The following is a 17,440-nucleotide window of genomic DNA, read 5'->3' on the forward strand; positions in this document are numbered from 1 at the left end:
AGTGTGTGATTTTCAGCAGTTTGATCAAGCTTTTTGGTGGAAGATTTTGCAGATTATACGGAGAATCCTGCTTCCTTTGCTTGATGTTTCTTTTATGCAACCTTGTTTTCGTAATTTTCGTAAGACTACCAAGGCTATGTTTTATTCAGTTTGTAAGCCCCTTTTTGGCAAGTTTTTGGTTCTCTAGGGGTTGCTCCATTCATGGAGGTGAAGTCTTTTCTTTTGCAACTTTGAAAGTTTTACCCCTGCTTTGCAGGGGTTTTCTCCTATGTACATTTTAGTATGTGATTAATATATTGACGTCGGCTTGAGTTAAAAAAAAAAGATAGTGGAAAGTGATGTGGATGATGATATGGAAGAGAGATAAGATCATGTATGGTTGTGAGTAAGTAGGGTAGTGACTTACCACTACTCATGCTCTAACAGTGTACTCCGTATTAAGTTTGCAGAAAAATATGGAGTAAGAGTAATGGAATTAATAGGAGAAGAGAAAGATAGGCCTTCAGAAGCAAAGAAAAAAAAATCCATTTGTTTCTAATACTGTTCAATTCGTTGTACAAATAATTTCCCCCCAAACATCGAATTATATAATTTTCTCTTTATTCAAAAGAAAATATTGCAAATAAGTCTAAGACTGGGACGGACCGGACTGGACTGGAATTTTAGGTCCGGTCTAGACCGGAATTTTCCCGGTCCGGTCCTTGGTCCATAAAATATAAAAGATCCGGTCTCACCTGTGCCCAACCGTTATTATTTAAATTTTATAGTACATGGGGTAATTTTTAACCATTTCTTTTGGTAACGTCTAGTAATAAGTTTTGATTTATACTCCCTCCGTCCCTTAATACTCGCACCGCTTTGGTTTTCGGGTCATTCCTTAATACTTCCACCGCTTCTATAAATGGAAATTTTTACCAATATTATATTATTTCTCACACTTACATACTTACCCACCTACACCCCTACTACCTACAAAAGATCATTTAAAAATTCACACTCACACCTCACCACTCCCCACCCCTTACACATTTCCTACTAACTATATTAAAAAATACCCCACTATCAACTAACACCCATTAAATTAATAAGTAAATTAAAGTATCTTAAACTCCGAGGGAGTATTAATTTGAATTACTTTTTTGATGGATAAATTGTTAAAAAAGGTTAAATGGTTAAATTTTCACAAATTCTTATTTATTTAAAGGTGGTGTACAATAAATATATTGTACATCGAAATAAAGTTACTTTTTTTCTATTTTTTAATAATAAAATATTTCATTTTAATAAATTAATTCTTTAAAAATCACTAATAATGTACGAAGTATAAAGTTAACTATTTAACCCTTTAAAATGTTTATCCAACTGTTTTTTTTTTTTGTAATATAAAAGTTAAACCAAACATACAACGTATTAAAAATTACAAAAAAATACCTGCAAAAAGTTATCGTGGTGTACAATAAATTTATTGTATACCTAGTGCAGGTAAATTTGTCAGAAACCACATTTTAAAATAGACATTTTGCGAGAAACCCCATTTTAACAAAATATGGTTTATACACCCGGGTGCACAATGCTCACTATGCACCCTGTTTTACAAAGAACATATAATTCAAATACAAAAAACATATTGTTCATACCCAAAGAACATATAGTTAATGAACATATAGTTCAAATCCATAGAACATATAGTTTAAATATTTTACTAGTACATGTACATTGAAATCGTTCTCAATGTTCATTAGATTTTCAATGAACATTCAACGAGGTGCACAATGAGCACTGTGCAGTGTGCACCCGGGTGTATAATCCTAATTGCGCCATTTTAAAAATAAATTTGCCAGTAGAAACCTGCTTAATAAATATTTTTAAAGACCGCCTTTAGCTGAATTACGGTAGTTGATTTTTTTTTTCAGACGTTGACTTTGCACGTCTACTAAATAAAAAATTAAATGGTTTGCTTTCCCCCTCAATTTTACTCGCAAATATGATGGTGCAGGGGTGTGCACAGTGCTCTTGGTGCACTGGTGCCCAAACGACATGCAATAAATATAAAACGCGGATATCTTGTTGAATCCGGAGAAGAAAAGAACAAACGTTGTTTTTCTGATAAAAAAAGAACAAACGTTGTTCTTTTGTTAAAAAAAAGAACAAACGTTGTTCTTTTGTTAAAAAAAAGAACAATGACTGCTCTGTCCCTTTTTTTTCATTCTTTTGTTTTTCACTCTATTTTTCTGGTATATATACCTTCTTTTTTATAATTTTCAAATCAGAATTTGTGAAGAGGAGAGAAAAAAACTATGGAAAGGAGAGAGAAACTGTGAAGAGGAGAGAGAAAGTAATGGAAAATTCTCAGATATTGGTTGATTTTTCTACTTCAATATCAAATTCTATTGATTCTTCTTCTTCAAATTTGAATTCCTCTGCTGATAATTCGATTTGTGAAGGTAATTTTTCAATTTTTTAAAACGAATTACTTATTTATGATGATTTTGATTTCCATGTTCATTATTTTCATCATTTCAAATTTATTTTGATTTTTTTGATCATTTCGATTTCTGCATTTCTCAATAACCTTGATTAATGTATTTTGATTCTATATTTTGATAATTTTGATGATTAATGTATCTTGATTATATATTTCTGATGATTTTGATTTCTGTTCTTTTTTCGATTTTATATGTTCTTTTATTCTTATCTTTTGTTCTTTTATATATTGGTTCTCATATATGTATTAAGAGATTGTAATAATACAGAAAATAATTATTGAACATGTTGTTCTTTTTTGCTTTAGGTTGTTGTTCTTTGTTCTTTTTTGCTTTAACTTGTTGTTCTTTTGATATTACACACTTCAGATCAAATTGTTCTTTTACCATTTTTGTTGTTCTTTTATTTTTTTTGTTGTTCTTTTTTCACATGGTTAAAATAAGTGTTCTACATGATATGTTCTTTTCTGATATTTTTAATGTTCTTTTTCTTTACTTTATTATGTTCTTTTATGCTCTATTGTTGTTCGTTTTTTTATTGGTAATGTTGTTTTACATGGTTAAAATAAGTGTTCTACATGATATGTTCTTTTTCTTTATTTATAATGTTCTTTTAGGTTCATCCTCTTTTTGTTCTTTTGAGGAATTGCTCTGTTTATTCAGCCTTTCTTCTTGTTCTTTCAGCTGTTTTTGAAGATTTAACATCATTTGTTGCGGGTCAAGTAAAAGCTTCATTTGCTCTTCAATACTGTACTTTTGAAAAAAGAACAAACATAAAAGAACATTAAGATTTATATCTAATAAACATAAAAGAACAGAACAACAAAACCCAAAAAAAAAAAAAAACAAGTGCACCGTTCTTATCATGAACATGGCTTGTATTTCTTCTCCTTCCCCCTCTTTTTTTTTATTTTTTTTATTTTTCATTTTCTATATATATAATATTTCTCCTATTGGATTCATAAATTATCATTTTAGAAACACATTCTTGAGAGAGAAAGAGGAGTGCTTTTAGTTTCTCCCAACAAAAGAGAGATTTTATGAGAGAGAAAGTTCAAAACAAATTTTCTCCTCCTTCTTTCTCTGAAATGTGATTTTAATTGAATTACGTTTACAAAAAACTAGTTTATTAAGCGAAATACTATTTCAATTTCGCTATTTTTTGAATTTTTTTATTCATTCAAAGAGGTTTATGCTGTTGATGAAGGTGCATCGGGTGATTAAGGTAAATTTTCTCGTTCTTAATTCTATGTTCTTTTTAAGTTTTAATGTTCTTTTCTTATAACTTTCTATTTCTGTGGCATCAAAACAGTGTGTTCTTTTTTAGAATCAGCAATTGTTCTTTTTACATGTTTATAGTGTTGTTTTCAGATATCTTTTGATAAATAAAATAACGGAATTAGAACATAAATTGGTTGAAAAAGAACATTTCCAGAACTTAAAAGAACAAGAAAAAATATAGATCTGGTTTTAAAGTTCATCAAAGGTTCGTCGTTTTATTTTTTAATTAGAACATAAATTGGTTGGAAAAGAACATTTCCAGAACTTAAAAGAACAAGAAAAATTATAAATCTGGTTTTAAAGTTCATCAAAGGTTCGTCGTTTTATTTTTTAATTAGAACATACTGTAAATTGGTTGGAAAAGAACATTTCCAGAACTTAAAAGAACAAGAAAAAATATAACTGCTTTTTATATTTGTACCTTTTGACTGATTTGTCAATATTAGTGTTCTTTTTGTTAGTGTTCTTTTTGTTAATGTTCTTTTTGTTAATGTTCTTTTGTTAATGTTCTTTTTTTTTGCGGTTTTTATTTTTGTTGCGTTTTATTGTTATTTATGTGCGTTTTGGGACAGGTGCACCAAGAGCACCATGCACACCCCTGCACAATCTGAGCGACGATTTTACTCCAGTTTCTTTCTCTCACCTCTTTCATCCCTGCGCTCCTTTTTTTTTCCTCCATTGAATTGTTGTGCTTCAAATTGATCAAGAAAACTCAAAATCATTCTTACACGAACTACAGTTAACACATAATCAAGGTACGTAATTGCTTAAAGTTACTCTTTTATAAGTAATTTGGTGGTTTGTGGTTGTTTTTTAAATTAGGTTTTGTAATTGCGATTTTTTTTGCAATTGTTAAGTAATTATAGATTGTATGTATCTAAGAGTTTAATTTATGATAATGTTGAAAAATAATATCCACCTCACTGATTATTGTCTTCCCATGGTTGTTTTCGGAAGAGACAGAGATGCATAGAATTGCAGTTGGTTTACAGTTGTATAGATTTGATGAGAGAATGTCCATAGTTAGAGCTGAAATTGGAGAATAAGAAAGAGATTAATGGTAGTATTACAATTTGTTTCTTAATCTGGTAATAGTTGTAAGTTGTAACTGGAGAATAAGAAAGAGGTTAATGGTATTAATCACACCTCTTTAGCTTTAAATTAGAAGACGGTTTAAAATTTTATTTTTATTAGGTCACGTGCAAGTCACGTGTAAAGTCAATGTCGAGAAAAAGAGTCAACTATCGGAATTCGGCAAAATGTGGTCTCTAGCAATAAATTGGGTTCCTTGTGGCAAAATATTTGTTAAAAGACTTGATACGGAGTATTTGAATTGATACTCCTTAGTACCTCCATTTTTCTTGGTTGAACAGAAATCAAGGATGACTCACTATTGGGGTTATGTACTTAAGGGAGGTTAGGGATGATAAAATATAATTTAGTTCCACAAAGAGATGCTAAAAGTTAAATAAAATGTTGACATAAATGGAATGAAGTCAAAGTGGGTAGAACTTAGAAAAAGGGATGAAAACGAAGGTAGTACTCCGTGTTCACAAATTCTTATTTACAAAGTGTGTACAATAAATATTGTACACCAGAGTAAAAGTTGACTCAAAATACTTAAAAGTTACATTTATATGTGTAAAAGTTATCTATTTTTTAATGATAATTTTTTTCATTTGAATAAAAATTATTTCTTCAAAATCACAAATAATGTATAAATTAATTATTTAACCCTTTAAAATGTTTATCTATCAACTTTTTATTTTTATAATACTAAAAGTTACAAAAAAGTAGGTTAAAGTTACAAATAACTGCATAAAAGTTATCTTGGTGTACAATAAATTTATTGTACACCTTGTGCGCGCAAGACCTTTTGCTCCGTGTTAGGTACGGAATAGTTAAAATAGAAGGGTTTGATTTCTTGCTTTTAACGTGTCCAATTCAAAATTGAACATAAAACTCCCAACACAAAGTTCTGAGAAGTGTATAACTTCCCGCAGGAGGCATATATGTAGTTATTTATAAAGATATGTCTATTATAGGTAGTTTTTACAAATTTGCCTAGTTTTTATGTAGCGGACTTTGTTGATAAAAAACATTTTAAATTGATATTGGTATGGACGAGTTTTGTTGATATCACTGAAGGAAGATAAACAATACTTTGTAGTTCTTTAAGATTAACACTGTATTTTTTCTTAATTATTGCAGAATGCGGAAGATAATCAATATGAAGATAGTGTTGAACCCACCCTTGAATTTGCCCTGACGACCAAAGATATTACTGGATGTGGAGCTAAAGAGACCCTTTTAATTTTCAACAATGAGGTGGGCTTTTCAAGGCAAAACATGGAGTCCATTTGTAGTGTGGGTCGATCCACAAAGAAAAGGAAAAGAAACAAGGGCTTCATTGGTGAAAAAGGTAACAATAATGATTTGTAGTTAATTAGTTATCCAGTGTATGAGTTTTGGCTCATTATTATGGTTTGTATTAGGGAAAATGAAAGTGAGTAATTAATTTTCAATTCTATATTGATTCGAGTGGCATCCATGCTTTGATAATATATTACTAGTAGATTGAGACTAATTCAACCATTTCTTTGTATGATAACATTCATTGTTTATATATGTAAAAAGAGAGCCACAGTTAATGTATGAATAGTGCATAAAGTGAAAGTAGTGCAACTATTTCTAAACGGAGGAAGTATATCACAACTCACATGACTGCAATAGAGAAGTTGTATGCCTGTGTCCTTCTAGGAAAGGTAGGGGCCTGGACTTATTATTTTCCCAGTTCTGAACATGTGTATCATTGTGTGTTCCCCGTTACCCAGCACGGGTCTGTGACGACAGCGTCCACTGTGAGAGTCTCCTGGTTCAAGGCTATCGGAGGGGAGGGTCGAGGAAAGGGAGGGGAGCTTTGGGCAGGCAGCTGACCCCACTTGGTGTTACCTTTTGGCAGGGACCATGTATTGGTCCCAGGATCCGCAACTAGCTCTTTTTTTTATGGTCATGGTTGTATGTGCATGCCTTTGTACTTTTATTGCTCAAGGACATGCTAGGCTACATTATGAGTCTGTTGTTATTCTTATTGGTTATTAGATCAGATAAGAAAAATCAGACCAGACAAGACCAGACCAGATCAGATTAGAAACTAGAAAAATAAGATCATAGCAGGTGAAGAGAACAAGGACTAACATGATGCACCCAATTTTGATCACCTACATGATCTAACTGCTTTTTTTTATTACCCTTTTTGTAGAAACTTTAACAGTTAGATGTGAATATAATATAAAGATGTGCATACTTTGAACAAATAATACTATCAATATGCTAACCAAATATTCAATTGTCGCATTACCTGATATAAGATTGATCTCAACTGCAGGGATTGGTTTCAAAAGTGTTTTTTTAGTGAGTCAACTACCTCACATTGTTAGCAATGGTTACATGGTGAAGTTTAGTGAATTGCCAAATACAGATTGTGGTATAGGATTCATTGTTCCTGAATGGATATGTGACGAATATTTTATAGCTAAAGTACAACGTGTGTATGGGTTGAATATCTTACCGATGACAACAATCGTCCTTCCATTAAAGACAGATAAGGTGAATGCAGTAAAAAAGGAATTGTCATAGCTTCACCCTGAGTTGCTTCTGTTTTTGTCAAAACTGAGAAGGTTGTATGTCCATGAGGGAAACAGTGGTCCAAAGGAAGCAGCAGACAGTGTGACTGCAATATCCATAATAAGTGAAACCAATCATGTAGTTTCAAGAGATATAACTGCAGACTCACGCGTTGTTCATCTCTCAGTGAAGAAGAAGGCAATGCTCCTGAACAGAAATGCCGGTATTACTTATGGAAACAAGCTTTTCCGGTGAAACCTGAAGCCAATGTGAGTGGAAGAGAAGATGTGGAAGAATGGATTTTGTCACTTGCTTTTCCATTTGGCAAGAGGCTAAAAAGAGGGACCTCTTTAGTTGGCATCTTTGCTTTCCTCCCTCTCAATCCGTGGACTATGGACCGTGGTGCACATAGAGCATGGTGCACCAAAAGAACATATGTGCACAAGTAAAAGAACATGACACTACGGCGAAAGAACATGCGATATAATATTCACTTTTTTGTTATAAAAATAATATATTATTTTACTATTAATTAAAAACCTAAATAAAAAAAATACTCATGTTCTTTTCTCGTAACCAGATGTTCTTTGAATTATATACTAGTGTTCTTAAGGTGCAGCATGCTCTATGTGCACCATGGTCCACCTTCTAAATTGCGCCTCCTTACTTCTATGGTGACAAATTTTCCTTTTGTAGTTCAAGCTGATTTTATCCTTGCTTCTTCACGAGAATCAATTGTCTTTAAAGAGTGTGTTTGGAAGCAGAAGATTGATGGGTTTCCAGTGGGAATTCATGGTTTGAAGTTGGTTTTGTTTGGAAAAGGAGATTAAGGAGTTTGTTCTTGGGAAGAGTGAGAAAAATGAAGTACTGGATTTGAGGATTAAGGAAGTTAGATAAATGGTGGAGAATTGTAGTTTGGTTGGACCTGGAATTGTGATTAATTTGGGAGAATTGAAGGTTTTGGTTGATGATGAAAATGAAAATGATATGATGAATCAAGTGGTTTTGAAGTTGAGTAATTTGGTTGAAGTTGATGGGAAGAATATTTGGTTGACTGGTTTTGCTGCTAATTATGAAACTTACTCTAATATTGTGGCTAAGTTTCCAACTCTCGAGAAAGATTGGGATCTTCATCTTCATCCTGTGCCTATTACTTCCTCTAGATCTTCATTCGACGGATTTAATTCTAAATCGAGGTCAGTCATTTTATTATTAATGTTTCATTTTTGTTTGGCTGCGTAGATGTACACGGATTGATCAGTTCATGTGTAAAATAGTCCACAGTTCCTGCTTTCATTCTTGCCAAATCATAAACCATAAGTTATGTGATTTAAGCCATGACACTGTGAGTCTGTGAGTCTGTGAGTCTGTACTAAGTTCCTTGCTTCATGATTTATGCGTTTAAATAACTATAAATCTATGATCACCGAATTGTGAGTTATTGGCTTACTGTAATTGTGAGTCTGTACTAAGTTCCTTGCTTAAAAACTGGCAAATGCAGCTAGCTACCAGAATACAAGTACAAGTAACGAGGCAACTGTTTCACTTTTGCCCTCAAACCAAGAGTGAAGAGTTCCCATTTAAGAGGAAGCTTTCCCACATCATCAATGACAGCTTTGAGGTATCAAAACGTGCCCAGAAAAGTTCTCTTGATTTGAATTTACCATTGGAAGATACAGAAGAGGGTCCTGACTCATGACTCATGAGATGGACATCTGTGGAATAGATATACTGTATGTATATTTCTAAGTCCCCTTCTTTGAGCTGTTAGTAACCTTCAATTTAGCTCATATAGCTTGCTCCAAATTGTTTTACTAGTGGTTATAATATTGAACAATTAGTTTAGCTAGAAATAATGTTCATAATGAAATTGTTCATACTTTTTGTTTTATTTGTTCATACCTTTTGTATTCTTTGTTCTTTCTTGTTCTATTACTGAGCATCTTTTAAACTCTTGTTCTTTTTTTTTAACCTATTTGTTTTCTTTGCATGCTCATCATTTTCATATAAGTAGATTTTCATTTTTAAGTTAGTTGTGACCATCATATCAAATTACTTACTATTTTCATTTTCAGCCTACAACAATGAGGAAATTGAAACCGTGAAAGTCAAATATTGTATCCAAATCACACTTCATACACACATTTAAAAGTATAAGAACTCGAGACTACATCAAAAGCAAGATGCAAGATTGAAAATATAGAAAAATAAGTGAATGCTTTCTACCAATATCTTGTAATTTAAGTACAATTTTACATAGGCAATGCCTAAAATGTTTAATTTTTTTGGTAAAATATGTTATTTCACATGGTTTAATTGCTTAATACTTCCTCCATTTTTTTTAATTGCACCATATGAGATTTCACACTTGCCCATGCAATGTTTTAACTACTAATATCTCTCATTATACATTTTAAAAAATTATAAAAATTTGATAATTTGAAAGTATATTTTAAGACGAATCTAACAAGATCTCACATGAATATATTTTTCCTTACATATAAATTACAAAAAATAACTATATAAGAATATGTGAATAGTGTTAAAACCAAGATGGTGCAATTATTAAAAAATGAAGGAAGTATATGTTCAAAGTAATAACATAGTAGTGCAATAACTAAGTTAATTTTAAAATTAGTAAATACTCATTTCACAATTAGTAGATAATTTTTTCATTTCTAAATTGGTTGAATTAATGAAGATTGCCAAATAATTAGATAAACATTCATATTTGAATGAGTAGATAATTCATTTCCAAATAAATAAATAAATGATCATTTCCAAAATAGTAAATGTTCATTTCCAAATAAATAAATAAATGTTCATTACTGAAATAGTAAATGTTCATTTTGGATGGGGTATAACCAGCTCTGGCTGTACACGGGCACAATAAAAAATTTGCGAATCTATACTATTAAGTATTAACACATCTGGCCTATGATTAGAGAGAATCGATAGACAAAAAGTCCAACAACAACAAATAGGTGTTGATGGGCTTTAACGAGACCATGCACCGTAACAGTGCGCACAACCACATGGTTGAAATCTGAAGTATGTTCCTAGCAAATACTTATAGTTTCTTAATAAAAAGGTTGTCAAATCAAATCATCGAGTTCCGACTTGTTATAGATCGGTGATAGATTATGTAAATAAATATTTGGAGAATATTTTGTAATTTTTTATATTATGTGTAATCTGTTATTTTAGGTTAGATATTATTTAGTCAAATTAGCCTTAGATTACGTTGTACATTGTGTATATTGTGACACTCAAGCAATGAAATAATGACGGAATGATATTCTTTCAATCGAATATAATCGAATAATGTTTTGTGCTGGATCATTATTCTAGTGCAGATTGAATGTGCTAATATTTATTTTCGAGTCACTTCGCTTTTTGCCGGGTGTGAGTCAGATCGGATAATCAGTTTTTAACACGTCATTTTCATAAAGGATTCGTGCCAAATTTTAAAATGATGTTTATACACGGGCCACGGCAAATCGATGTACCTCTCCTGCAATATCAAATTTCGAACAAGGTTCAAATTAATTTCGTTCTATTTAATGCCTTAAATTTATAGGGTCAAAATATTGATTATTCAAAATATAAAAGTCTCAATCAAATAGGTCCCACGTTTTGATCAAGTAGAAAATATGGGAACATTCAATCGATGAAGCTACACTTTAAATTTTTCATTGAATTCATCCTCAAATTATAAGTCTGTTTGATATCCTTTTGTAGTCATACTCATGGTCCGTAAGTGGGACCCAAAATTTTGGCCATTTCTCTTAACATTTTCTTATTATTAATAACAAGAAGTACGGAGTAATAAGATCAACATTCAATAATGTGGGGGATGATATTGATCATCGATGTCTTTTTCTTAATTTCCTTTTCATTTTATCTTATTTGATTTGTTGATAATAGATGTGGCAAATGGCAATTTAATCAACCATAGACTTGTTCCTTGGTCTCAAATCTTTATACAATATACGTATATTACCCTATACATATTGATAATGACATAAATATGATTATACTTCGTATGAAAGTCTTCTATCTTCTAATCTAGTGATCGTAGTATAATCATATTAAGGTCGTTCAAATTATTGATGTCATTTGTATTATTCATTTTTGTGGTCTATTTATATCATTGATCAAAGGGAAACAACCACTCATATATGAGTGGTTTGACTAAGCGGTCCAAAATTACTACTCCCTCCGTTTCTTTTTGTTTGTTACGTTTGGACTTTTGCACGTTTATTAATGTATAATAATAAAGATTATTTTGTAACATAAGTGCCAAATTAGCTATTTTCATCTAACAACTTCTCTATGGAAACCGAAACTGGAAAACCCCCTTCTCAACCAAAATCACCCCAAGAACAGGATCGAATTCTTCGATCCAACAAGAAACCGAAAAGAAAAATTACAAGTTTCATATTTGATGGTAACCGGAATCATGACGAACAGATGATTGAAGCTGAACAAGTACTAACTCCGCAGGATGGATTGGAATTGGAAAAGACCACTGCTAATGGAAAACCTCCTCAACCTATGGCACCACCTCCATCCTTCCGTGACATGCTAAAAAGTGGAGACTATAACACAACATCATCTCCTATTATCGTGCAAGATGAAGACGATGAGGTGTCTGATGATGATGTGGCTCCTGAGGAGTATGAAGTCGATGAGCGATGTCCAGTCATCCTCCTGACAAAGGAGGAGAAAAGGAGAATGAGAAAACCATGGAAAAATTCATTAATTATTAAGATGTTTGATGGAAATCTAGGATATATGGGGCTTATGAGGAGACTCAAGAAAAAGTGGAGTCTACGGGGAGAGCTTGCCCTTACAGACATTGGTTGTCGCTACTTCATTGCACGATTTACCAATGAAGCGGACTATAACTTCGTGCTCACTCAGGAACCTTGGATGATTGATGATTGTTACCTAACTATCCGAAAATGGGTTCCAAACTTTGTACCAGATGAAGCTCCTATAAAGGTACTTACAGCGTGGGTGCGTATCCCGAACTTGTCTGTGGAGTATTTCGATGTTAATTTTCTAAGCAAAATTGGGTCGAAGATAGGCAAGGTGCTCCGTGTGGATAGAACTACAGCTCAAGCAGAAAGAGGACAATTCACACGTCTAAGCGTGGAGATTGACCTCACAAAACCCTTATTGTCCAAGTTTTGGCTTAAGGGAAGAATTTGGAGAGTTCAATACGAAGGCATTCGTATGATTTGCTACAAGTGTGGAGTTATGGGGCATGAAGAAAGTAAATGTCCACAGTCAAGTAATACTGATCAACAAGTCATCGAACAACTGAACAACCAACTTGCAGTTACTGGAATTGCCAACAACAATACTACTAGCAAACCAGAGGAGCAGGAAGATTTTGGTTCCTGGATGTTGGTGAAGAAACCGATCAGAAAAAGAACACCTCGAACGGAGAAGGCAGTCCAAACTGGCAACAAGGGGGAAAGGGCAAAAGGCGGCCAAACAACAACCAGAAATCCGAACCCTAAGGGGGGCGTAGAAGCTAGCGAAAAGGGAGGAACTGGATCAAGATTTTCTGTCCTAAATGTTCACAATACCATCAATCAAGAGCATATCTCGCCTGTAAACAAGGAGAAAGAAAACTATATTGTGGAGAATATGGTAATTGAAGATCTTCAAACAGTCGAGTTGGGAGTAAATTCCCAAGGAATTCCTGAAATCATGGGTGCGAATATTCAATTTCAAGTTGGAAAAAATTCGGCCAATCAAGGAAAATCCAACTCCCCTAAAAACTCTACTAAAATATATCAAGAAAAAAGGAAGGTTACATCTCAAGGAATCTCGATTGCTCTCAATGATATTAACCCGAATATTATGCAAAATACCCCTATTGAGCCATCGAATCTAGACTTCAGAGGTAAAGAAAACTCCTTCGTAGCCTTTAAAGCCAGTTCACAAGTATCTTCACAAGCCCCCCATATTGACCCTACACAGCCCCTTCAAAGCCAGAACACTGATGTCACCCATGTCTCCCCTACTCCCCAACATCATTCAACTTTCAGTTCCCACAGAGAAGACCCTTTGTGTGGGACAACAGACGAACGATCTTTACATGGTATCAGCGAACCCCCTGACCCATGTGCTAGAGGTGAGAATGGACTCGTGGATAGAGCCCTACCCGACGCCGCCGGAATTGGTAGTGACTTTGTTGCTACCCAATGAAATCAAACGTATCATGCGTTTAGTAAGTCAAGCTTATCTGACTTCTCTTTCGTTAATTCCAGTTTCTATCGAAGACAGAATACCAAATTTGGCACCGGATTCCCTACCTATCTCATGCATGGTATGGAACGTTCAAGGGGCAGGAAGTCAGGCCTTTGTTGCAGCCCTTAAGGAGCTAACTCGGAGCCATCAACCTAATGTTCTAGTGCTGGTGGAGACCCACATGGGAGGGCAACAGGCTCAAAAAATCTCTTCAATCTTGGGATACACAGGCCATAGCAGAGTTGATGCACAGGGGTTTAGCGGAGGTATATGGGTGTACTGGAGACCCGAGCTAGTCACCGTGGATCCAATTCTAAAGCATAACCAACACATCACCATGGATATCAAGAGAGTAGGGGCCACTCCTTGGTATTTTGCAGCAGTCTATGCAAGTCCCGACCCTTCCAAACGCAAGGAGTTGTGGGATGATCTGAAGGCATTTGCAACAACTCATAATAAGCCATGGCTTATTGCAGGAGATTTTAATGATACCAGGTTTCCTTCGGAGCGCAACTCTTCTTGTCACGAAACAACAAGACGGTCTGCTTTCTTCAACGAATGGGTAGAAGATATGCAGCTGATTGAGGTAGAGTTCTCAGGTGCAGCCCATACGTGGGCTAGGGGCCTCACCCCGGAAACAAGGAGAAGTGGAAGACTTGATCGAGCTTTGTGCAACGTTGAGTGGGGATCCCGTTTTGAATCAGCAAAAATGAAACATTTGCCTGCTGTGCAATCTGATCACTGTCCCCTCTTAATTTCTCTTAATGGTTTTGCCCCACTACAGTTAATGAATAAACCGTTCCGGTTTCAAGCAGCTTGGCTCACCCATGAGAAGTTCAGTGAGTTTATTAGTGAAAAATGGGATAAAAACGGTGCTTTAGTCCCCTCTTTAGCTAATTTATCCCTAAACCTTCAAGTGTGGAATAAGGAAATATTTGGTAACATTTTTCACCAGAAAAAAACTCTTATTGCTCGAATTTCGGGCATACAGAAGATTGTTGCTGAACAGCCAGACCGTGGGCTCCTGAAATTGGAAGCCAAGTTGAGACGTGAGTTAGACGATATTCTGGAAAAAGAAGAAGTGTTCTGGTATCAAAAATCGAGAGTCGAGTGGCTCAAAAATGGAGATCGAAACACCTCTTATTTTAACTTGAGTACAATAGTAAGGAGATGGCAGAACAGGATCACGGCTATTATTAAGGATTTTAATGATGTATGGATCACTGACAAAGAGATGGTACGTGCACACTTTGTGGAGTTTTACTCTAAACTTTTCACGGAAGAAGGTTCTAATCACCAAGGAGACATTCCTAGTGACATATTTCAAGAACTTCCACTGACGGAATGGACAACCTTGTCTAAACCTTTTTCCCCAGTGGAGATTGATATTGCAGTAAAGCAGTTAGGAGCTTTAAAAGCTCCTGGCCCGGACGGTATCCAAGGTATTTTCTACCAAAAACATTGGAATCTGGTGGCTACGAATGTGCACAAGATGGCCTTGGACGTGCTAGCAGGAAAGGGGATGCCCGAACATCTGAACGAAACACATATTGTACTCATTCCCAAAACTGATCATCCAGAATATGCCTCTCAATTCCGGCCAATCGGACTTTGCAACGTTGCTTAAAAGGTAGTCTCAAAGGCTATTGTAAATCGCATTAAGCCGCATCTTCCATTCTTCATCTCCAATACTCAATCGAGTTTTGTGCCGGGGCGTCAAATCACAGATAATATAGTGATAGTGCAAGAAGTGATTCATACGATGAAACGGAAGCAAGGTTCAAAGGGGTACATGGCTATTGAAATTGATTTCGAGAAGGCCTATGATCGCCTACGTTGGTCGTTCATTCGAGACACCATGCTACAAATGAACTTGCCATACTTGCTTGTAAATGTTATAATGGAATGTGTTTCCTCGGCAACCCTCAGCATACTACTAAATGGTGAGCCTACTGAAAAGTTTAAGCCAACTAGAGGGGTGCGACAAGGCTACCCACTTTCTCCTTACTTGTTTGTTATATGTATGGAGCGATTGTTTCAGACTATAGAAGAAGTTATCATCTCAAAACGTTGGAAACCAATCCGGGCGAGTAGAAATGGGCCACTGCTGTCCAACCTATTTTTCGCAGACGATGTGGTTTTGTTTTCAGAAGCTACGGTGGATCAAGCATGTGTGATTAAGGATTGTTTAGATAGATTTTGTGGGGCATCAGGCCAAAAAGTCAGCCTATCTAAATCTCGAATCTACTTCTCGAACAACGTCAGCCAGGAGCTTCAAGAGTGCATAAGTTCAGAACTGGGTATGGCTACAACATCAGACCTGGGAATGTATCTAGGTATGCCAACCCTTACTAGCAGGGTAACTAAGGAGACTTTTGTTAGGTTATGATACATATGACATTACATAGATCATGCGGAAACAACCATTAACCCAGGACAACATATTATTTACACATAATCATATAGCATAATTTAGATGCATACTCTTTGTTGCGTGCCCTCCCTAGCTGCGCCCGAACCGAACAAGAACAAGTCTTTTAGGACTCCAAGTGTCGTCCCTCCGTAGATAGTCCACAGCACGTCCGGATCCGCCTTAAGATTGACCAACTAGAATCGCCCTTAAGGTACTAGAAATTTCGGCACTTTGTGAGAAAGATGTGTTTTAGTTTTCTCTCAAAAAACTCACTTTTGAATACTTTGAAACTTATGTATAAATTATGACCCCTAGGCCTTTATTTATAGAGTTATGGAAAAGGAATCGTAATCCTAGTAGGATACGAATTAATTGGAATTAGAATCCTACATGAATTCTATTTAATTAAATTATCCAATTAGGAATAGAAATTTAATCATACACTGACTCTTGCAGATTCAGGAATCACGCATGAGCACAAACTCACACACACACGGCAGCCACAAGGGCTGCCCATGCGCGTGCGAGCAGCAGCCCGCGTAGCACGGCCCACGCAGCCGTGGCCCTTGGCGCGCGCTGGGCCTGCCTTGCGGTAGGCCTGGGCGCTGCCTTGGCTGGGCTTGTGGCGCGCATGCTTGCTGGGCGATGGCCCCGGCTTCGTGCTGGGCCTTCGTCCGGCAAGCCTCGTCCGATGCTAATTCGTACGATACGCTTCCGATTAAATTTCCATTTCCGGAATCTATTTCCGATACGAACAATATTTAATATTTCCGATTCCGGAATTAATTTCCGATTCCGGCAATATTTCCGATTCTGACAATATTTCCGTTTCCGGTAATATTTCCGATTCTGGTAATATTTCCATTTCCAATAATATTTTCCGATACGTACCATGTTTCCGTTTCCGGCAACATCTACGACTTGGATAATATTCATATTTCCGATACGATCCATATTTCCGTTTCCGGCAATATCATCGTTTCCGGAGTATTCATTTCTTGCCTGTGACGATCTTAGCTCCCACTGAAACCAAGATCCGTCGGTTCCGAATATTCATAGATGGAGTATTTAATGCCATTAAATACTTGATCCGTTTACGTACTATTTGTGTGACCCTACGGGTTCAGTCAAGAGTAAGCTGTGGATTAATATCATTAATTCCACTTGAACTGAAGCGGCCTCTAGCTAGGCATTCAGCTCACTTGATCTCACTGAATTATTAACTTGTTAATTAATACTGAACCGCATTTATTAGACTTAACATAGAATGCATACTTGGACCAAGGGCATTATTTCCTTCAGTCTCCCACTTGTCCTTAGGGACAAGTGTGCATTTCCTAATTCCTTTGTCGCTCGATGCTTGCTCTTG

At 35.3% G+C, this 17,440-nt stretch overlaps 1 protein-coding gene and 1 long non-coding RNA gene across 2 annotated transcripts; both read left to right on the forward strand.

The window, feature by feature from the left end:
* The first annotated feature begins 2,520 nt into the window (after nt 1–2,520).
* LOC110792018 (uncharacterized) lies at nt 2,521–9,346 on the forward strand. Its single transcript, XR_008919150.1, has 4 exons — nt 2,521–4,519; nt 5,976–6,186; nt 7,153–8,587; nt 8,893–9,346. It is a non-coding gene; the product is annotated as an uncharacterized lncRNA (long non-coding RNA).
* A 4,283-nt stretch (nt 9,347–13,629) lies between these two features.
* On the forward strand, nt 13,630–15,285 carry LOC110792022 (uncharacterized). The gene has a single exon (XM_021996813.2). It carries the CDS (start codon nt 13,630–13,632, stop codon nt 15,283–15,285), a length of 1,656 nt encoding a protein of 551 aa, XP_021852505.2.
* Nucleotides 15,286–17,440: the final 2,155 nt, after the last annotated feature.

Source organism: Spinacia oleracea, chromosome 4 (genome assembly GCF_020520425.1).
Source record: "Spinacia oleracea cultivar Varoflay chromosome 4, BTI_SOV_V1, whole genome shotgun sequence".
Taxonomy (NCBI): domain Eukaryota; kingdom Viridiplantae; phylum Streptophyta; class Magnoliopsida; order Caryophyllales; family Amaranthaceae; genus Spinacia; species Spinacia oleracea.